Genomic DNA, 24,132 nt, shown 5'->3' with positions numbered 1-24,132 from the left:
TCTCTAGTCTCCTTCCTTAGTAGTACAATTTTCCATCTCAACTCCTCTATCTTTTAAAACACAATCATTCACATAAGAAAATATCTCCATGAGCACATTCATGAATATTTAAATTTCGCACAATAACTAGAAAACGAAAGTAAAAAAAATCTAGCCCAAGTAAACTTGAAACTTTTGTACACATCATAGCAGTACTACCCATCACCATTAACTTTAGAGACATAATATCAGTACACCAAAAAAAATTAAAATTACTGATCGGAATTAGTTTTATTAGCAAGAAAAATCATGGCCAGTAAGTTTTAACCAATAAATACTACATATCCCCAAAACATAAGTTTCTCACACACAATCAAGTCAAATAAGTGTCTACAATATAGTGTTAATAGAAAAGCTTTTGGTTTTTTCTATTGACAGTGTACATCTTTACTGAACTTTGACTGGAAAATCCCCAAACTAAATTGAAACCCGACATAACCCCAAACCTCAACAAACAATCGAAACCGAATTCAATTGAATATAACCCTAACTAATTAATCAAAACCAACACTATTATGAATTATTCTAAATCTAAAATATTCTAGATTTAGGAGTGGGGAAAACTCACAAGTGAGAAAGACTAGAAGGAGAGAATAACGAGGTGAGAGAAGAGAGCAAGAGACGTGCTCTTATAGAGTCTTCGTTGGAGAGATGGTACAGGCTGCACGTTTCGGTGAGAGAGATGGTCGCTGTTTGTTTCCTTAGTTTTAGGTCATTTTCTTTTTTCTATTTTTTTTTTCGATAAACTTTTTTCTATTTTTTATACGGCTATACTATTTCTCTTTTTTTATTTGGTTCAAATTATTTCGTTTAGCTGCCAAAAGAAAAGGAGGGCGCGAGATACAAAACCCAGGCAAAACTTTTACCGGCGAAATTTTGGTCCCAAAAGCCACAGGATTAGCGATGTAATAAAAAGTGTGTCAAACACTACATTAATGTTGACGTTTTTAAATGTCGCCCTATATCAAAAGATATTGTCGACGCTCATTATGTCCCAGAAAACGGACTCTCAATTTTAATATTTCACAGAATTTGGATTATGACTTTTGGCGACATTAAAAACGCTACCAAATATTAGTTTTAAACACTGTGACTAAAGTTTATTTGCCACACTTGTAAACGTCGCCAAAGAAAATCATTACCTACATTTTTCTAGCGTTGCTAAAACGTTTGTCGCTAAAAACCTTGTTTCTTGTAGTGGTGGGCACACGTTTTCTCACAATCTCAATGACAATCCAAGAAATTCAAGGTTGATCAAACACATCTACCACTTATTATCACACCAACCTATTCTTAATTGAGCTAGAGGTCTTTATTAGGTGATACGGGGCGTAAGTGTTGGTTAAAGAAGGAAGGAAATGGATAATCAAAAAGACAAGTCTGAGATAATAGGGTCTTCAAAATATGTAACTAGAGAAAACATTGTTCTTACTTTGCTTCTATACTTTGTTTCCATCCTTAGCCCTTTTGTTTTGGATTTTGACTTTTTATTTTATTTTTATTTTCTTTAGATGGAAACTTTCTTTTCTTTTCTTTTTCTATTTCTTTTTCTTTTGAAGCAGCTAACTAATTTTTGTTTACACAAGTTTTTCTCTTCTCTTTTCTTCATTAATCCTATTTCTCAGACTTATCCAGATAGGTAGGTTGAATTTATTTTATTTTATTGGGTAAAGGATTTGTGGTTTGTGAAAAGGCTAATGAAAAAGCTCAGTGGGGCGACTAGCGGAAATTATGCTTAGGCCAGAATTTCTAGCTATATCGATCCAAAGAGGGCCTAAATTCTCGTTTAGGATATAGTATGGTGATCAAGCAAGTGGATGTGTGATTTCTCTACTCGGATTTTACTTCTCCCTTGTGTCATCACTCAGATATTTCACTCTTATGAGGCGTTTTGGTTAGATGCTCACATGATATGTATTAAGTACTCTAACCTAGGTCCCAGAAAAATACTGGCAAGTATAATCATAGATGCTCATGCAAGATGTTCGTGAAAAAATGCAATGACTATTAACTACATATTAATCTAAGTTTCCAAATTAAATCCTAATTCAAGTACTAAGTAAGATTTCTAGACTAATATCGTCATAGAGAAGGGAACAATACCATTATCACTAAGTGCATAGTATAAACTATATTTATGATTTTTAACATTTTATAAAGAAAAGTTCGTAATATACAACCTAATATGTGATTAAACATTTACAACATATTTCTATACCACCCCCAAACAGAATCATGCTTTGTCCCCAAAGTATGGAATGAAAATAAAGGATAGAGAGTACCATAGAAACGTGCTTGTAAATAAGACCACCTAAAAAAGAAGGTTAATCTATACTAATATAAAGAAATAAAAACATACACAACTCCTATATGAGTTTCTTGAAATAATAAATAGCGCTTGGGACATAAGTGATCAGCTCCCAAATGTGCATTTTATTACCTGTATATTGCTACATTACAGTCCCTCTTACGCTTAACGAAAAGACAACTCATAGCTTTTATTGCCTTTTTTAAATTAAGGAGTATTTCAGATCACTTATCATAAAAGATGCGTCTTACCACCAAAAGGAGCCTTAATCACGCTTATTATGAAGACCAGTAGCTGCTATGGAAAAGTGCTGAAAAAGTCAAAGTCAACTGGTGAAAGTCAACAGTCAAAGTCAAAAGTCAAAACCCTCAAATCAGAAGACCAGAGATGGAAGCCCTTATCTCAAAATATGCTCACTTTCTCCCTAAACCTATCTTGGTCAAGAAGAAACCAAAAAGCAAAAGCAAAAGTGAAGTGTGAGGTGTCTAGTTTGTAATGGAGAAGGGCAAATCTGTAAAAGGCAAAAATAGGGGTATATAAGCTAAAAGCAAGAGAGAGAGAAATCATCCATTGTCTTAGGATCCAAATCATTTGGTTTGTTTAATTTCTTGTCTAGTTTTTCAATTCATGTTTTTACTTTCTTGTTGTTTTATTTCATTTCAGTTTAAACTTGTTATTTACTTGTTCTTATTTCAATCTTCAATCTTATTTTCCTTTGTTCTTATTTCAAGTTTGTTTCAATCTTTCCTTCCATGTTTTCAAGTCATTTTAATACAACAATTAAAGCTTTCAAGTTTTCATTAGCTTAGAAGCATTCTAATCCATACAAGAGTCTACCTTTCTTCTTCACATCTCCCTTACTCAAACTCTAAACAATTTAGGATGAACCTCACTTCTAAAAACAAACTCTTTTGAAGTTACTACCACTATCTAAAGCTTCAATAAGCAAACTCTAACATAAATAAAATAATACCATAAGTTTACATATCAAGCATGCGCATATCGTGGCTCTTATAGAATTAGCTTTCAAAATCCCACAAAATAGTGAAATTTCACGAAATTAAGGTACCTAATTACATTATGCATCAACAAGGCCCATGGGTTCTATAATTCTATATTTATACATGCAATTTTAATATGTGAACATACAATGTGCTAAAATTAAATATAACACCCCCAAACAATTTGGGAGAAAGGGGTTCATAAAATAATTCAATAGCACAGTTAAATTACATAAGTAACTAACCTAAACTTTATTGGAGTAAACATGACAGACAAAGGATGGCAAAGAGTTTTGAAATGAAAGACCAAAATACGTCATCCCCAGACAAAATTTGAAAACTCTTTTTAAGTTTGAAGAATTTTGTGGCCTATACTCCATTAAGGTGGTATGTTACAAAAACTTGGGTCTTTTAAAGTTAGATTCCCTAGACTTACTAATACATGTTTATATTTTATTTTATTTTTTAATTTTTATATATTTGATTTTTGGAAAAAACAAAATTACGATAAAGAAATAAAATAAAAATGAAACCCACTCCATAGAGAAACACTACTCAAACAACGAGAAAAAGTACAAGAGCTGAATGCGTGAGTTATATGAAAGGTGCATTCCCATGAAATATGAAATGAAATGGAGTACACCAGAGAATACAATGAGTCTTTTATAGTCAGATTATAACACCCCATTTATTTTATTTATATTTTGCCCTATTTATTAGGGTTTAAAAAGTAATAATAATATTAAAAAAAAAGATAAAGAAAAAAAATAAAGATAAAGATAAAGATAAAATATGATAAGATAAAAACGTGGGAGAGTTAGAGGGGTTTGGTTACAACCGAACCCTCCCTCTTTGTTAGTATTTTTTCTGGTTTTTGAAATACTAGGGAAAAACAGAGAAAGACGTACAAGAGAAAAAGAGAGAGATAGATATTGCTTGAGAGTGCTTGAAAGATAAAAGGGCGGAGGAAGACAATATCTTACCGTTGGTTTTCGAGTTCGCCTGATTTCGAGTTTGTTATGTAAACTAACGTTTTCACTTTTCGATTAATTCTGGTGAGTGGCCTAAACCTTATTATTTTAAATTTTAATTGATTAGTTATCATATGAATTATATTAGTGATACACTGAATTTATTTATTGGAAATTTGAAGTGAAAAATTGTTATATTGATCAAAGCCAAAAAAGAAAAGAAAATGACATATTATGTTAAGTTACTGGCCCGTTGAGATTTCTTTTGATATAGATGAGTTTATATGGCCGGTGGCGTCTGTATCACTTATTTGCTTTCGAAGTGGCTTATATATATATATATATATATATATATATATATATATATATATATATATATATATATATATATATATATATATATATATATATATAAATAACTAAATAGTTGAAGCGTCTGTATGAATTATTTGCTGCTGAAGTGTCTTATATGGTCAGTGATGACTTAAGGAATATTGATTGTAACAATATGGTCAGGATATTGGAGATTTTAATGCTATAACTAGTTTAGATGAGAAGGTTGGAGGTAATAGATGTTTCAATAAAAGTATGCTGGAGTTCAATGCCCTGATTAATGATCTAGGGTTGTTTGATTTGGGCTACTCTGGACCTAAATTCACATGGTCTAATAACAGACAACCCAAAGATCATGTGTTGGAGCGGCTTGATAGAGCCCTAGCTACTACATCTTGGTTAGAACTGTTTCCTAATATGCATGTAAAGAATCATGTTACTGTTGCCTCTGATCATCTGTCCTTGCTTATTAATCTTAATAAAGGTTGTAAATCTCCTAATAAACCGTTTAGATTTTATGAGATGTGGTTAAAAGATCCTTCTTGTAAGCCTCTGATAGCTGATGCTTGGGAACCTCACAACAATGGGGAACCTGACGTTACTGCTATTGCTAAGTTGGCTAGAACTAGAAATAAGTTAAGAAAATGGAATAAAGAACATTTTGGTAATGTGTTTACAAACATTAGAAACATTCAGCATGAGCTGGAAGCTGTCTCATCTAGCAATTTTATTGAAGAGACCTATCTTAAATCTCTTAATTTGAAATCCCCTTTGAATGAATGGATGGACAAAGAGGAAAGCATGTGGAGACAGAAGTCAGCCATCCATTGGATGAGGGATGGAGGTCGGAACACAAAGTTTTTCCACTTGTCTACCATTTATAGAAGAAGGAAAAATCAAATTGATAAGATTAAAGATGCTTTTGGTAATTGGCAAGCTGGTAGGTTCAATGTTGGTAAAACTATGAATGCTTATTTCAATGATATTTTTAGTACTGATGATCCTAATACTTGTCCTGAGATTTTTGATATGTTTGAACCTTGTATTAGTGATAGAGAGAATAGTTTGTTAACTGATATTCCTTCACGATGATATCCGGTCATTTGTGGAAAAACATGGGAAGTTTAAAAGCTCCTGGACCTGATGGGTTTCAGGGCATTTTCTTCCAATCTTGCTGGGACATTGTTGGTGAGGCTGTGGTTGGGTGTGTGCAACATTTCTTTCAAAATGGGATTCTTCATCCTAAATTGAATGAAACTTTTATTACTCTTATCCCCAAAATCACCAACCCTGACCACATATCCAAGTTTAGACCCATCAGCCTTTGTAATTTCACTTATAAAATTATCTCAAAAGTTATGGCTAACAGGTTGAAACAGCATTTACACAAGATAGTTTCTCCTTTCCAAGGGGCTTTTGTTAAGGGTAGGAGTATTGGAGATAATGTTGGCCTGGCTAGTGAAGTCTTTCACAGGATGTCTAAGATGAAAAAACAAAAACAAGGATGGCTAGCTTTGAAAGTAGATATGGCTAAGGCCTATGATAGGATTGAATGGAAGTTTTTGGATCAGATTTTTGAGAAGCTAGGGTTCTCTAGAAAGTGGAGGACTCTGATAAATAATTGTCTCTCTATAGTTTCCTTTAGAGTTATGTTAAATGGTTCACCTCTTGAACATATTTTCCCTCAAAGGGGGTTGAGACAAGGGGATCCTCTATCCCCCTATCTGTTCATTATTGTTTCTGAGGCCTTATCAAGGTTAATTGCAAGAATGAAAATAATGGTGAGATAAGTGGCATCAAGATTAGGAGGAAATCACCTTCAATAAGTCACCTTCTTTATGCTGATGACTTGATATTGTTTTGTAAAGCTTATCTCACAGAAGCTGGGAATCTCAAAAACATTTTGAATATATATTGTGAAGCTTCGGGCCAGAGGATCAATTATGATAAATCAAGTGTTTATTGCAGTAACAATGTGCATGATAAACATAAGAAGCTTATCAAGAGATTTCTGAGAGTTAGACCCTTCCACCCTAATGAGAAGTACTTGGGGGTGCCTATTATCCTCTCAAGTAAGAAATGTGATGATTTTGACTACTTGGTTGACAGAGTTCATACCAAGATCAAAGGCTGGAGAGCAAAAGTGCTCTCTCAAGCTGGTCGAGCTGTTCTTATAAAGGCTGTAGCCCAAGATACACCTTTGTATACAATGCTCACTTACGCTATTCTTGCCACCACTTGTGCTAAGATAGACAAAGTGTGCAGGGACTTTTTCTGGAATGGGACTGATGAGAAATCCAATCTGCATACCAACAGGTGGGACAAGTTATGCTCAGCCAAGGCTATAGGGGGTCTTGGATTTAGGAAAACAGGGGATATGAATAAAGCTTTATTAGCCAAACATGGTTGGAGGCTATATCATGACCCTGATTCTCTTTGGACAAGATCCTTCAAGTCTATTTATCAGAAATGGTGGCCACCTGATGGTGCAAGGCAATACCCTAGAAATTCTTCTTATTTCTGGAAGGGCATTGCCAAATCCATGGACTTGATAGATAAAGGCTCTATCTGGAGCATTGGAGATGGCAAAATAGTGCAAGTTTTCCATGATCCATGGATTACTATACAGGGAAAGCCTGCTACCCTAAGTGATTATGCCTATACAAGACCTAATAATCACTTAATGAAAGTAGCAGAGCTGAGACATGCAAATGGTTTTGATTGGAATATGGAGCTGGTTAATAAGTTGTTTCCTAACCCTCTTGCCCAGGCTATAAATGATATCATCATTAGGCCTGGGAACAGGAAAGACAAACTTACTTGATTTAATTCTAAGAAAGGGTTGTTTTCTGTGAAGGAAGCCTATAGATGCCTGAAAGATGATTAGGTTCTGGATCATTGTACTGGGTCTAGTTTCAGTTTACTTACAATAAAAAGAATCTGGAAACTAGATCTTGCTGCAAATTGGCAAATATTCATTTGGAAAATGTATTCTGGTGGTTTGGCAACTGGGGATACCTTGAGAAACAAAAAGTTGAACATTGACCTTTCTTGTCCTTTTTGTTATAAGCGAGTAGAGGATGGTCTCCACCTCTTTTTCTTATGTGAATGGACAAGGAGTGTTTGGTTTGCTTCATGTCTCTCTTATAGGACTGATGCTCATGATTATTGGAATCTAAAAGATTGGTTGAATGAGATCATCAACTGGTGCTTCAGCCCAATTAAGGAAGTGGCCGATAAGGGGGTGTTTGCGTGTATCCTATTGCACCAAATATGGACACTCAGGAACTTAGTGAAATTTGAACAAGGCAAACCTGACAGGGAAGGACTGCTGAAAAAGACTACTAGTCTATGGATAAAGTGCTTTGAGTCTTTCAGGAAGGAAACAACAACAGAACAGAGAGTAACTCATAACTCAATGAACTCTACTAGAAACTATGCAACTGGGGGTAACCCAAGTACTAGTAGAAGCAAAGCTAATAGCAGTAGTATCAACTCTAGTTCTGGTAGTATAAATAATGTATGGGCTTATGTATGCTTTGATTCTGCTTTTGACAGGTCTACAGGACAAGGGGCAGCAGGTGCAATCTTTTGGAATCATGAAGGAGAAATTGCAGGAGCAGCTCATAGAAGATTTAAAGCTAGAGATGTGGAGGAGGCAGAGCTCAAAGCTGCTGAAGTTGCAGTAATACTCATAAGGAGAATGGAAGTGAGAGAAGTGGAAGTCAGAGGAGATAATCAAGCTGTTATGAATGCACTAGCAGAGTCCACTTCAAGCTTAAGTTGGCACCTATCCAGTCTAAGAGATTTTGTTATAGATTGTGTTTCAGGATTAGTTTCATGTAATTTTGTTTGGATTAAGAGAGAGAATAACACTCAGGCACATCAGCTTGCTAAGTGGGCTACAAACCACTTGGAGGAGCTCATCCCATCATTTGTCAGTAGTGCTCAGTAATGGTCCTATTATATCTATTGAATAAATGAAGGGCAGTCGTTATCGAAAAAAAAAAAAAAGGGTTAAGCTAAACTAAGTCAGACATTAATGTGCATGGGCCTTAACCTATATATTAGTTTTGAATCTCTTTAACTATTGGTTCTCTTTTGTATAATTAACCTACAAGTAAAAGGCTATAAGCCTAACCTTTACATCGGTTTTAAACTTATCTCTTAATTTTCTTTTAGTATAAAAGACCTACCTGAGCAATGAACTCTTCTATTAAATTAAAATTAGATAAGTATTTAAATGGGCGTACACTTAGTTCCAATATTGATGTTGTTTTGTTCCTATTCTAGTTCCGAATTTTATCTGATTTGGAGACGATTTTCAGTGTCTTTAGAAATTGATATAGGTTTGATTAAAACATGTTAAGTAATTTTTATCTGTCCTCTTTCAAATTCAAAAAGCCCCATTGCATTTCGGTTTACGTTGAAGGAGTTACATCCTTCGGAAGTTGGCACGTCAGAATTTTCTGACTGCAGAAATCCGGTCTGTGCCTGATTTAGAATCGAGTTTTCACATAGTTCCGGTAAGATTCAAACTCTCACCAAAACATAAAAAAGTGAGTTTTCTGAGTCTTGTTTTCAACCCAATTGGTCTCATCGCATTCCGAGGTCTGTGGAGATAGATAGAATGTCTGAACGTTTGGTTGACAAAAAATAGTGCGTTAGAAATCAGTTTCTGTGTAGTGTGCTCAAGTCCAATTTTAAAATAGTTAGGGTGAGAGTTAGAATTTTTATAAAACATAAAAGAGTCAGATCTGGAAGTCTGATTTCTATTCCAATTGGTCTCATCGCATTCGAAGGCCCGTGGAATTAATTATGAGGTCTGGAAGTTTGACTGGCAGAAAACAGTGCCAAAAATCAGTTTCTGTGCACTGTGTTCGAACCTAGTTTTGTACATTTAGAATGAGATTAAGTATTTTTGTAAAACATAAAAAAGTAAGTTCTGTGTGTTAGCTTTTCAACACAAAAAGCCTCGATGTATTTGGATTCCTGTGGAATGAGTTGCCATTCGGAAGATAGTTTGTCAGAAATCCAATTTGCTGAAATTAAGATTTTTACCGTTTTCAACCTAAGTTTTCTTCTAGATGGATTGAGGTTGGGACCTTGAGTTCTACATGAAAAAGTATGTCTACATACCCTAGTTTCTAAATAATTAAGTTACATGTTATTTGGATAAATGTAGGAAAAACTATAGTATTGACAAGTTGGCTAGAAAACCTACCGTGTTATCTTTATGTGTATGAATCTATTTTGGGAAATATGTCTAGTAATGAACTAATAGTCTCTTAAAATCTTCTTAGGTGTTTTATATAGTGTTTGTAGTGTACTTTTAGACTGTGATTTTATTTAGAACCGACATGGTTCATAAGATCTTTTTTTTTTAGAATCAAAAGTAGAGAAATGTCCATTTGTGAGTTTTTGGATTTAAAGGTTCATAGTGTATCTTTAGGTATGAAACTTTACATATATAATCGTGGGAGTATTTGAAACTTATTATATATGATTCTATATAGTATAAATTGTTGTTTTCCTTAAAGGTACATACAAGGATGATGATATTTATTGGTGAAGAGCTACGTAAAGCTTGATTCTAATCCTAAAAGATTGGATACGTAGGCAACATTATGTACAGGTGCAGCCACTATATTATATATTATATATTAGTTTTTGTGATAACTATATGTGTATAATATTATCTTTTAATTGTGTACGTGATTGTGGTTGTTTGAATTGTATTTGATTGATGACCATTCGTGTTGCATTCAAGGATATTTAAATGTGTGGTTGATTTGCATTGATGCGTGAAAATAACTTTGCACGTATGATCAATTGTTGTGTATGATTAATGCTGGTACAATGATAAGTGAGCTGAGAATAATATTTTCAACGAGTCGACCACACCTTTAGAATTCTCCACGCCTCAGGATTTGGTAATGATATATTATGACTTGAGATGTCATATGATAGGAAGGTATTCATTGAATGTGCCATGAATGACCTGTTAGTGTTATGATGGGTATTCCTTGAATATGGCAGGAATTACCCAAGGTATTCATTGAATGTGCCATGAATGACCTATTAGTGTATAATAGGTATTCCTTGAATGTGACGGGAATGACCCAAGGTATTCATTGAATGTGCCATGAATGACCTTTTAGTGTTATGATGGGTATTCCTTGAATGTGGTAAAAATTACCCAAGGTATTTGTTTCGGCAGTAAACTGCTTCAACACAACAAGAGCAATGGTAAAGAACACACTAAGAAACAGAGGAATTTGATGTTGGGGGAGATGAAATTGAACCAAGATAATGGCTGCCTACGTACCCAAGATCTATTCTCTAGGGATCAAGTTTCAACGTAGTTCCTTATGAAAAATAATGTGGTATTTATATAGGTAGAATAGAGAGTCTTTGTAGCTCAAGTAATCTTGTAGCTTGAGGAATTGTGATAGACTATAACTCTCAACTGATAATTATCTCTTTGATAAGAAATGAATCTGGACATAAATCAATGTACATTAGTGGCAAGCCATGTGGCTAAGGTTCAGCCTTAGACACATGAGTTAATGGGCCTGTACATTGATCCATGATATTGCGAATTGGGTTTTAGCCCTGTCGATTAAACGAATAAAGTGGAGACTCCTACCAATGGGCGTTTGCCATGTCGGTGGGGGTTGAAACACTGCCCCCTCTTTGGCATGCGAACAAAGTTCATATGACAAAGAAGAAAGAAAAATGAGCGGAATGTATAATGAAGTGTCGTGCGAAAGAAAATGATAGGAAAATTGACTGTCGAAAAAATCGTGAATTATCGGAAATGAAAAAATGTCAAACTAACATATACGGAACGCAGTGTAATTAAATAAAAGATGGCCGAAAAATGCATAGAATAAAATATGCACAGAAAGAAAATTGCAAAAGAATTTAATGGCTGAAACTATACCGAGCGCATTACGTAATAATACTAAAATTGATTTCGATGATGCATGCCAGCGGAATAGAGGATTAGACAGTTAAAATTAAATGTAAGAACAATTTAGTAATAACCGGAGGAAAAGAACTTCAGAATGAATAGGCGTAAATAGTGGATTTGGATAATTCTTAATTGGACGTAAATAGTATTTCACAAAGAATAAAAGAAGCTTACCGAAATAGATGTACTTAGCTAGATAAGTGTGAAGTGATGAGTCTCCATGTCCTAGTCAAAACTACTGGTGAAACACAAATTGTGAATTTCGGAACCAAAAAAGGCAAGGAAATAAAGACAGGTAGGAGAATAAAGCATGAGTTTTGGAAGCAAGGAGGCAAAGAGATAAAGACAAAGGTAGGAAGTGATAAATACATGCATGCAACAAATAAATTATTGCATGTGATGGGATCAAGTACCATTGAAAAACTGGGACTCTAAATTTAAGTCAGGATTGGATAAGAGATAGAGCTAGTTTGCAATATAAGTTGGACTTGAATAGTACTTGCACATGGACATGATTCAAGTAGGACTACTTGAAGAGAGAGAAATTGGAAGTAGATAAAAGGCACCTACAAACACGACTCTCTCCTAATATGATATACCGAAATAAACCAGCGAGTCTCCCACATTACGCAAAAGTTAAAACCGAAAAACACTGCTCCAAAAAAAGCTAAAACCGAAAAACAGAAGTTATACCAAAACCAAAAGCCGAACATGCGGAGGATTTGGTTTCTCATTGTGAATTTCTATAATCTCAACGTGTCTGGGAAAAATATGTATGAAGTGGGAGGAGGCACAATCCCAGAACAGACGCTTAACTATTGAGGATCTTGAGGATTCTTGGGATAACCGACATCATCCAAGCACTCGGGGGAGTTGAGGGAATTCTCGAGCATACCTTGTTTAAAGGAACATACTTTCCAACTTGTTTGTGGATTTGAAAAAATTTTCATTGTTTGTTTGTTCTCGAAGGAAATCTGCTTGAACAGAAACAGAAAAACCTCTCAACACGGATGAGCAAGATAATGGGTATGACAACAGAGACGATGTCAGATGCCATTGATGATGTTGCGTGCGTTTATTTGGAAGAGATGAGAAAGATGGGCTGGATTCCTTCTGATAATTTATATATTACTGTAATTGGAGCTTGTCTAAAGAAAGGAAATGTGATGAGAGCAGTAAAGTTGAAAAATGAAATGGTTAAAAGTGGCATGCATATGAATGTGGTTGTTGGAACAAGACTATTGAAGGGGTATTGTGCTCAAGGAAATCTGCAGAGTACTTTGGATATCTTCTCTAAGATGACTAAGAGTGGAATTTCTCCATATAGAGTTACATACGCTGTTCTCTGTTCTGATCGAAGGTTGCTAAAGAAACATAAATGTGGAGAAGGCTTATGAGCTTTACAACGAAATGAGAGGCAGAGGTATATTGCCCAGTGCATATATTTTTAATTCCTTGATACGTGTTTGTTTGGACGCTCCTTCCATTGAGAAGGTAGATGAGATCTTTGATGAGGCAGTCAAATTGTTGGGTTTCGATCAAAACTGAATTTGAGTTGCCGAAAACAACGAAAAAGATGGATATATTGACGAAAAGTCTGCGAAAAAAGTTTCGAACGGAAAGATCTCAATGCGTTGTAAAAAAAAAAAATAAGGAGAAAGTTTTTCGTTAAGAAAGTTGACGCAATGCCAATTTTCGCCGCACGGAGAAACGCCAGTATTACGAGCAAAATATATTCACAGAGAGTCGACGGAGAAAGCTTTTGAGCAGATGACAATTAATGTCGTAGAAGAATTAAAGAAGCTAACAAAAGTTTGTTGAGATTAAACGAAATAAAGAAGTGGGAGAAAAGTTTCGCTCGGAAATTTTTTGCTCAGAAAGATTGGCTCAATGAAGCTGTCGGAATGATTCACTCAGAAAGATTGTCTCGTTGCCTTAGAAAAAATAATGAAGTTGACAGACAGTTTAACTCGAAAAGTTGCGCGCAGAAAGATCGGCTTAATGTCATAGAAAAAAATAACGAAACTGTCAAAAAAAAAAAAAAAAAAAAAATCGCTCGGAAAATTTCATGTAAAAAGATCGGCACAATGCCTTAGAAAAAATAATGAAGCTATCAAAAAATAATTCGCTCGAAAAATTTCTCGTAGAAAGATCGGCACAATGCCTTAGAAAAAATAATGAAACTGACGAAAATTTTCACTACGAAAATTTCTCGTAGAAAAAATAATGAAACTGACGAAAATTTCTCATAGAAAGATCGGCACAATGCCTGAGAACAAATAGTGACGCTGTCGGAAAATTTTCGCTCGGAAAAATTTTCGTAGAAAGATCGGCACAATGCCTTAGAAAAAATAATGACTGCGGAAAATAGTTAACCGAAAGCGCTAAGCGAAGCGAATGCAGATTTCAAAGAAGAAAATGAAGATTTCATCGAACAACCGTAAGACAATTGACAGAGATAATTGATTAGGTCTCCCACATGAAATTGGCTTAAATTGGTTTGGATAAGATAATAGAAGACCAACGCAAGAACGGGAAAAAGGGAAAGAATATATGAACAGATGGAACGTGATGATAACTGATCAAAAAACAGTAACCACAAGCACAGAAAGTCCAGGCCTAGCACGGGAAAAAAGGTTGCGGGTAGAGAAAAGGTTAGTACTGTGTTTGTTTAGCTAAACGGTCTTAGATCTGATAGTCAACCACTTCTCCTGTCTCCTTTGCTTTCAGGTAACTCCCCTCCTCATCTCCTTCTTCTTTTCTCAACTATCTCACCAGTAAAAAGTTTATCGGAGAGATCACGAAATTTATATTAGTTGTCGCCAATGAAGAGTAACATGCAAATAATTATTACAGTTAGTTCAACACTACTGAAACTCTGGTGCGCCTTATTCCCATATAAAAAGGTAGCATATTCTTTTAACTTGCTTGCCAGAATCCTTAATATCTCTACGCCTTTCCTTTATGAGAGAGAATGAGTTGTCTGTGTGTTAGGAGCAGTTCTTACTTCCTTGGGAATATAAGAGTATAAACGATGTACATGAGAAAACATGATTGGGAGTGATGATGCTAGAAGGTTATTAAACAAGAGTGTCACAAAACTCTCATTGCCCTCCCGATAAAACCATAACACAACATCAACTCAATACCAACTCGAATCTATTTTCTGCCAATATTGCTTGAGCACAGTTTTGGATTCACCGAGACTAAAATTTATAATTCTATTCCCCTTCTATCAAATTTATAATTTTGCTTTGTGCTGCAGGTAGAAACTATCAAATAGGCGAACATTTTCATCTTCGCTCTTACTGTCTATAATGGACAGTTGAAATCAATCAAGCAAAATTTGGTATGAACCGTAAGTTGGGTTTGTTGTTTGTGGGTTTGAAGAAATTTTCATTGTTTGTATTGTTGTGGCGTCAATTATGTTTCAAAGAAGGTCTAAGAAGATTGGGTTTGGGAAAAAGATCGGCCAGAAACATCAAAACCAGTACCACCTTCTTCTCCTCCTTCAAAGATTGTACTTGGGTTGGGGTTGTTGAATTGAGTATGAATGGGTGGGGTATTAATATGTTGTTGTACATGAAACAATCTGTGGAGGACCTGGGCAGGTAAATTGAGATTAGTGGGTATCAATGGTTGTTGAAAAGTAGTGGGGTTTACTTGGTTTCGAGATATTCGACAGTTGGTTGTTGAGGAGGATGAAGCAACTTGTAGATAGGAAGGGTGTACATGGTGTTGGTGGCCGGTGGTAATCTGTGATGGGTATTGATTGTTTGAAGCAATTGGGTGCGAGGTGGCTCGAAAAATTATTTAAGTGTGATCAAACTACTGAAACTCTTGCGGAATATGACATAGCGGTGGTCAATGATGATTTTCGATAGCACGAAACAAGTATGTCGATATTAGTTATTTTAAAATTGTGGTTAAGTCGAAAGTCCGATGAAAAGATTTGTATATTTTGTCGCGCAGTTGAAACGGAGGAATTACTGAATAAAAGATATTATTGAAAAATGTTGAGTAGAAAGATCGCAATGCCTTAGAAAAAAATAAATAAATAAAGAAGCTGAAGAAAAGTTTTGCTCATGGTGATCGCGCCGCAATGCTGTAGAAGAAATAAAGAAGCCGGAGAAAATTTTCTCCCATAAAAACCGACGAAAAGTGTCTCTTAGAAATATCGGCCCAATGTCTTGGAAAAAAATAAAGAAGCTAGAGCAAGTTTTCGCACGGAGAAACGGCAGTATTACGAGCAAAATATATTCACAAAGAGTCGACGAAAAAAAAGTTGCGCACAGAAAAGTGTTAATTAATGTCGTAGAAGAATTAAAGAAGCTGAAAGAAGTTTCGTTGAGAAAGATCAGCTCAATGTCTTATAGCGCTGTCGGAAAGTTTAACTCGGAAAGATTCGCCCGGAAAAATCGGCTCAATGCCTTAGAAAAAATAATGAAACTGTTGGAAAGGTTCAATTCGCTCGGTTTGGCATATAGTTTGGCATATTGGTTTGGCATATAGTTTCGCTTGAAACGGAAAGAGTTGTACGAGTTGTATAAGCAAAAGCTGATAAGGAACCATTGGCTTTTCCCAAACCAAAGATTATGTGATTGTGTGAATGTAATATCATAGAACTAAAAATTCTTGTGATGAAAATAAAAATAAAGTATGGGTTTGCTATTGAATATTGTTGTTGTGACAGATAACGTACCTGCGGAAAACTGACAGTGTTGTTGATTTATATAATTGAAATGAAATAGAATGAGACGCCCCCATGTAGAGAAAAACGCCCCCAATGCTAACTTAACTTGGTAAAATTAGAGTAAGCGAAAAAATGCTCCGACGCAGAACTGACGAAACGAAATGGGGTAACTTCATCAGATGTTGACATAGCGCGAGTAACCGACTAAGCGAGCGTAAAATCGTTCAATTTAGACTGACGAAATTAAATGTGGTAAGTTCGTCAGATTTTGTCATTGTGATAATACGACTAAGCGAGCGTAACAGCATTCAACTTAGACTGACGAAGCTAAACGCAGTAACTTTGTTAGATTTTGTCGTAACGATAATAACGACTAAGCGAGCGTAAAAGCGTTCAACTTAGACCCCGACGGCTAAACACGGTAACCGCCGATTATGTAAATAGCGATAGTAACTAAACGAAGCGTAAAAGCGTTCAAACTTAGACTGACGAAGCTAAACGGTAACTTCTTCAGATTTTGTCGGAACGATAGTAACGAACTAAGCGAGCGTAAAAGCGTTCAAACTTAGACTGGCGAAGTTAAAAGGAGTAACTTCGTCAGATTTTGTCGTAGCGATAGTAATGACTAAGCGAGCGTTAAAAACGTTCAAACGTAGACTAACAAAGCTAAATGTGGTAACTTCGTTAGATTTTTTTCGTAATGATAGTAATGAACTAAGCTTAACGTGAACAAAGATTCAAATTGAAACCGACGGCTAAATGTGGTAACTTCGCCGATTTTTCGTAGAATGAGAATAACGAACTAAGCGAAGCGTAAAAACATTCAAACTTAGACCGTGAAAAGATGATGACCAAAAGTGATGTGTCTTGACCCTTCGCTTCTAACGGCGGCAGAGAGGTAAGCCAATGAATCGGCATGACGTAAGTCATTTCGGGGTCTTTGAGTGATAGAGATGCTATCAAATTGTCGAGCAAGACTATGCATCAAACTAAGATAAGTCGCCATACGCTCATCTCTTGCTTCAAAAGACCCACCAAACTGATTGGCAACAAGGCGAGAATTCGTGTATAACTGGAACTTTCGCGCCCCCAGTGTCAAAGCTGTTCTCAAGGCACAAATGGCAGCCTCATACTCGGCTTTGTTATTTGAAGCGGCGAAACCAAGTCGCACAGATTTCCTAATATTTTCTCCGCAGGGTTTAACAAAAACGCATCCAATTCTAGACCCAGATTTACTATAGGAGCCATCTGAGTAAACAATCCATAGGTCAATGGGATTAGGAATTGCGTTTTCATGTTGGTCTTCGTCGCCCCCAATTAGTGGCGGCAGAATGTCTTCCATAGATTCTTCCTAGCGCAAGAAATCGTCAATAGGAGAATCATCAATCGGAAAATCAGCTACCAAAGAAGCCAGAACATGTCCTTTTTCAGTAGTACGACATCATCAATGAAAAGAACAGCACTAATAGCTTGAGTTGTAGCTGCCAGGTATATGCCACTAGGTTGACCCGTTGAAGGACTTGTCAATATAGGAGGACTGACCAAGTATTTCTTCAGTTGTTGCAATGCCATCTCACAATCAATGTTTCAAGTTGCCGCCCTCTTTAAAGTTTGGAAGAAGGAATGACAACGATCGGAATATTTAGAAATAAATCTATGAAGAACGGCAAGCCGACTAGTAAGTCGTTGAATTTCCTTCTTATTTTTTGGTGATGACATATCAATAACGGCGCGTATCTGATCAGGATTAGCCTCAATACCTCTACGAGTCATGAGGTATCCCAGAAATTTTCCAGAAGAGAGGCCAAAAAAACATTTGGCGGGATTGAGTCTCATGTTATATTTGTTAAGCCTATCGAAAATAAGTTGAAGATCGGAAATATGATCACCAGTATGCTTCGATTTAACGACTATATCATCGATATAAGCCTCCATTATTTTTCCCAACAGATCGGAAAAAATTGTATTGACAAGCTTTTGGTAGGTTGCATTGGCATTTTTCAGACCAAAAGGCATAACAGTGTAGCAGAAAATGCCTTGGTCGGTGATGAAGGCGGTGAACTCTTGGTCATCCACATTCAAAGATATCTGGTAGTACCCTGAAGAAGCATCCATGAAAGATAGGCGTTGGAAGCCCGAAGTGGCGTTCACCAGTTCGGAAATTCGTGGCAATGGATACGGATGAATCGGACAAGCTTCGTTAAGGTTCGTTAAGGTTCAGATGAACTTTATGATGAGTGGGAAGTTACATCAAGGGGACTTCGTGTTAAGTGGGGTGAAATCCATTTTATCCAGAAGATTTAAACAGACAGACGCCCCCGGTCGAGCCTATGTGGAAGATGATACCTGTCATTACCTCTTACAAGAGTTAGAGATTTTAGGCAGTACACACGTTCAGGTCCAACTGGAGATTGTCTTTTTCTTTATGTGTAACCAGCCTATCTAGGTCGGTAGTTTGTCTGGGATTGTTGTCTTCCCTCTAGTTGCTTCTATGACACCTTTTTTCCCTGCCTGGTCGGACCTGTCTGGGATGGCAGTTTTTCTCAAATCTGTGAGGTCGGCCTTCCCTGTCAGGTCGGTCCAGTCTAAGATGAAGGTTTCCCTTATACTTTCTTCCGTGACACCTTCTTTCCCTGTCTGGTCGGACCTGTCTAGGATGGCGATTTTCCTCAAATATGCGAGGTCGTCTTTCCCTGTCAGGTCGGTCCAGTCTGGGATGAAGGTTTTTTTTATACTTTCTTCCGTGACGCCTTCTTTCAGAGGCGTTTCTACTGCCGTTTGCAGAGTAACAGCGGCGGCAGTGTTGCTGCCTTTCGAAACCTAGTAACAAAAGTATGTAACTTGTCGTCACGTTGTTGCTTGATGTTCAAAAGTGAGTCGATATCCTTTGGCGTCTTGCAATTGTGGCAGAAATGATTAACAAACTGATTTTCAAGTTTATTGTATTGATGAATTGATCTTGAAGGCAACTTACTAAACCAGCATAATGCTTCTCCCTTTAGAGTTGATGGAAAGAGCTTACACATGAGCGGATCATCTCCACCCCATAACACCAACTTATTTTTGAACGATAGAACATGCAAGCCAGGATCTCCTTTCGACTCTCTATCGTTAAGTTCTTTTGCAATAAACTCTTTCAACTGTTGTGCTGTTAGAGTTAAAGTATTAGCTCGAACAACTGGACGCCCCCGGTCGTGCCCATGTGGAGAAGGATACCTTCCATTATCTCTTATTGGAGTTAGAGATCTTTTGCAGTACGCATGATCAGCTCCGACCGGTGATTGTCTTTGTCTATCCCTGTAACCAGCCTGTCTAGGCAGGTAGTCACCCTTGGCCGGGTGGTTTGTATAATTATACCACTTCTCTCTGTTTTGTTGCTCTTGTTTGGGATGTCCACCTTCCCAGTCATGTCGAACATATCTCGGATGGCGGTCTTCCCTGAAATTGCTTCTTAGAGGTAAATCTTCAATTTGAGATCGGACATGTCTAGGGTAGTAGTTATCCCTGCCAATCCGATTCTCCCCATAAGTACGGGTAATAGGGTCATTACTCTTAGAGCGTGCACTGGTTGATTGTGTTTGAGAAATAACACGTTCTTCGAGGACAATGAAGTGGATCTTCAAGACGGTCCCATACATCTTTGGAATGGCTGCGCCCCTTCGTGGGTCGCCTTTGATGTTGTTGAATTTGTAGCATCGCCCAATCGCCTTTGCCTCTTTGCCAGCTTCCTTCTCAAGTTCCTATTAAAATTTTTGACTTGTCGTAAATAACGCTCAACCGTATTAGGGGTGAATTGGCTGTTACTATCACATTTTCCGTTAGTTAGTGTGAGAGTAATGTCCACGTCCATATCCATGTCAACTGAAGGATTGACATGGACAGACGGCGGACCGCATGGAGGATTACTGACTTGTCGGTTTTCTTGTTGCAAGACTGTTAGGGTTGGTGCCGGCAGTTGTACTGCCTTTTGCGGTGGCGGTGGCGGAGGCGGTGGCGGTTGCGCTGCTACAGTTGGATGTTGAGAATTGATCCTACCACTAGGAGCAACTTGATTGTTCAACGGTTCTTGCATTGGCCGATTTGAATTTCGAGAGTTGCGAGTCTTATTAGCAGGAGGAATATGTTGACTATTTAGTCTGCTTTTTCTGCTTACCGTCTAGATTGTTTCACGTGATAATGAATTCTAAATTCTCCACAGACGGCGCCAATTATGTTTTGGCAGTAAATTGCTTCAACACAACGAGAGCAATGGTAAAGAACACACTAAGAAACAGAGGAATTTGATGTTGGGGGAGATGAAACTGAACCAAGATAATGGCTGCCTACGTACCCAAGATCTATTCTCTAGGGATCAAGTTTCAACGTAGTTCCTTATGAAAAATAATGTGGTATTTATATAGGTAGAGTAGAGAGCCTTTGTAGCTCAAGTAATCTTGTAGCTTGAGGAATTGTGATAGACTATAACTCTCAACTGATAATTATCTCTTTGATAAGAAATGAATCTGGACATAAATCAATGTACATTAGTGGCAAGCCATATGGCTAAGGTTCAGCCTTAGACACATGAGTTAATGGGACTGTACATTGATCCATGATATTGCGAATTGGGTTTTAGCCCTGTCGATTAAACGAATAAAGTGGAGACTCCTACCAATGGACGTTTGCCACGTCGGTGGGGGTTGAAACAGTATTCATTGAATGTGCCATGATTGACCTATTAGTGTGTGATAAGTATTCCTTAAATGTGGCGGGAATGACCCAAGGTATTCATTGAATGTGCCATGAATGACCTGAGATATTGAATGCCCATAAGAGGCTGTGATTATGCGAATGGAAAACCCAGAGATGGCTATGACTCACAAGTTACGAGTTTACAAGATATAAATATGTTCCTGGAGGCGATATCCCCGCTTGGGACATATGTCTTGTAGTGGTACTCGGTGTGAGAGAGGCACATGGGTATGTGTGATTTGGCAAATGTGTGAAGTGCAAATCATGGAATAGGAACTAAATGTGAGGTCAGTAAATAAGTGATTAATAAATAAGATACATTGTGGAATTGAATGAACTAAAAGTATGTGAATTTGTGTGATGTTATGGATGTGAAGTGTGACTGTGAATAATATTAGTGAATGCTGGTGATCATTTATGTGATTGCAAAATGACTATAACTTGATATGTTATTACAAAAGTATTAATGACTTGTGATAGTCTGAGATCTATGGTTATGCACGCAGAAACTTTTGACATAATGATGTCATGTGAATGACTACCCTTGATATAGGTATTATGATAAGTGGTATTTCCTAAATATACAGGACGAACCAAGTTGTATAAATTAGGCTTAAATGTCAATCTCTTAAATGAGGTTTGATTAAGAATGGAAATTTGACTGGCTGAAATAAATCATTTTATTGTGATGTCTAACTCTGTTTTGCAGAAGGGTAGTGTAGGAACCGTTATGGTTGCATCGAATGATTTACAAACTGTGAAAACCCATGCACAACGAAATAAGGGGTGTTCACGATTTTGGTTAGAATCATACCTTTGATCAGTTGTGATAATACTGAGAATCCAAGCTCTATAAATCAGCAACCTCTTGATCTTTTGTTGTATTCCTATCTTTGGAATGGACGTTGTGTGGGCAATTATCTACCAGCCCCTTCTTTCTCTCTTGGCCTCTCTCACTCACAAAGTTAGAACCGATTTTGGAACTCTCTTTTCTTGAACAAAACTTGAGTTTCTCTTAGTGTAAAAATGGCCAAGAAAGAGGGGTTTCTTTTTATAGGTTACAACAGGGACCATGAGGAGAAATTAGGGTTGGGGCTCATGACGGGCTTGGGCTTCCCATGTTCGCCCAGAATACACGACCCAAGTCCATCAACAAATGGCTTATTCTACTAAAGGCCATTGTTGCACTACCACCCTAATCCCAAATTACGTGTATTACATTTATGGGCACCATATTATATGCTCGTTGATCTCCCCATGTTAAGATATTGAATGCCCGTTGATTAAGTCAAGTTACTGACAGCTACATTAATCAACTTCTTATGTCCTTGAGTAGTACCACTCAACCTCATTGTCATGTCAGATTAAATCCACTTGCAGGGTTTACATGACAATCTTTATGAGCTCCTCAAGGGGACATTATCAACCCAACTTCTTGCGGGACATGAATTCCTTTTATAATCAACAACACACCTTACATACAATGTCATTACCTAATCCATCGAGTTTGTTGATTCACAAATAAATCTCACTCATTGATGATTTAAAGCAATGTACAATGCACGTAAGTGCCCGTTATTATATCCGGATTAAGAGGACAAACATCCATAATAACAGAGGTGGTTGTTCTCTTATATAGTTAGTATAAAGAGAAACAATCTCACTTAGCTTGTTCAATACACACAAAGTGTACTAGTGTAATCCTGTAGTCAAGATAGACTAATACCAGATTATACTACAACCATACCAATGGTTTGTCCAAATCCATCTAGGTTGTGAACGTTTGCTTATATTTTATAAGGTACTAATGATATGATCTTCTGTGTGTCACCACACACCATATCATATACAATATAAAGTATTAGATACATGCGTATAACTAATAACATATATAATATGCATAACATTTGCCCATATGATTCTCATTCAAAATATAAAGAATTAGAGTTAATACAAAAGTAATGCTTTTAGTATATAACCCTATCAGGTAGGATCTATTAATCTTTTATGCAGGGACGTAAATATCCTACCCTAAGACGACGTGTTGGCTTAAAGGTAAGGTTCATCAAACTCATATTTAATTAGGTTATCATATGTGCATTTACTAAGTGGAATGTAAGTGGTATTTATGTTGTGAGTTATTTTGGAAAGTGGAAATGATGAGTACTGTTATATGAGATTCTTGAAATTGTATATTGGGGGTAAAATCTTACTTGGAAAGAAACTACATGCCGTTTTGAGAAAACAAGACTAACTTGTCTTCTAAATTGAAATGATTGTAATAGTATATTCCTTTATTTGAAATATTGAACATATTGTTTTTATATTTAGTCTTACTCATACCAGCAAATTCAATTTGATGACCCATGTTTGCTTTGTTTTGCAACGTGGGTGTGTTATTGGAAACATAGATGGTGGAGTGTAGTGGATGAGGACACGTGATTTGGATTTGCTCTTGGAGTCTTCTGGTTTAATTTTTCTGAAGTGTACGTTTTGTTTTTGAGACAGATGTAATAGAGTTGGTTAGTTTCTTTGTAGTTTAATAATGTGATTGAAGGATTGTTCCTTTTGGTTTTAAATTTGATCTTAGATTTTAATATCGTGGTTAATAATATGTTATTAGGGTTTCATTTCATCTTAGGTTTTCAGATGATTGAATAGGGTGGCGATTGAGATAATTATATCTTAGATAATTCCCTATTTTAAATATTCTGAAAATTTAGGGTTTGACACAGATACTCAAGACTTTATCTAAAATATATGTATTAACATGCAGTTTACCATATATTAACAGCTGAAAGAGTCGTGGGTCTTTCCATAAATAATTAACACGGACTGCACCCCCAAACAAAATTAGGCACCAAGATTTCCTATGACGTAGCTTAGCAGAATGAGATTGAAGTCTAATGGACCTAGAACATAATTGAGCATGCAGTTTATTTTTTTTCCTCCAACGAAAGGGTGGCCAAGTGAATGATCATAAGAAAATGAATGGTTGTGGAAGATATGTGGGATATGGATAAGTTTAAGAAGAAAAGAATGGAAAAAATGAGAAAGTGTCTGGTGGTTTGTCCTTGGGT

The 24,132-nt window shown here is 36.5% G+C and overlaps 2 protein-coding genes across 2 annotated transcripts; both read left to right on the top strand.

Moving 5' to 3' along the window:
- Nucleotides 1-4,907: 4,907 nt before the first annotated feature.
- LOC147494957 (uncharacterized) lies at nt 4,908-5,744 on the top strand. The gene has a single exon (XM_086568289.1). The coding sequence runs from the start codon at nt 4,908-4,910 to the stop codon at nt 5,742-5,744; it is 837 nt and encodes a 278-aa protein (XP_086424415.1).
- Nucleotides 5,745-7,638: 1,894 nt separating this feature from the next.
- LOC147494956 (uncharacterized) lies at nt 7,639-8,607 on the top strand. Its single transcript, XM_086568288.1, has one exon. It carries the CDS (start codon nt 7,639-7,641, stop codon nt 8,605-8,607), a length of 969 nt encoding a protein of 322 aa, XP_086424414.1.
- The last annotated feature ends 15,525 nt before the right edge of the window (nt 8,608-24,132 follow it).

The sequence above is a fragment of the Coptis chinensis genome, chromosome 6, assembly GCF_015680905.1.
Source record: "Coptis chinensis isolate HL-2020 chromosome 6, ASM1568090v1, whole genome shotgun sequence".
In the NCBI taxonomy this organism is placed as follows: domain Eukaryota; kingdom Viridiplantae; phylum Streptophyta; class Magnoliopsida; order Ranunculales; family Ranunculaceae; genus Coptis; species Coptis chinensis.
This window is presented reverse-complemented; position numbering and strand designations above follow the sequence as displayed.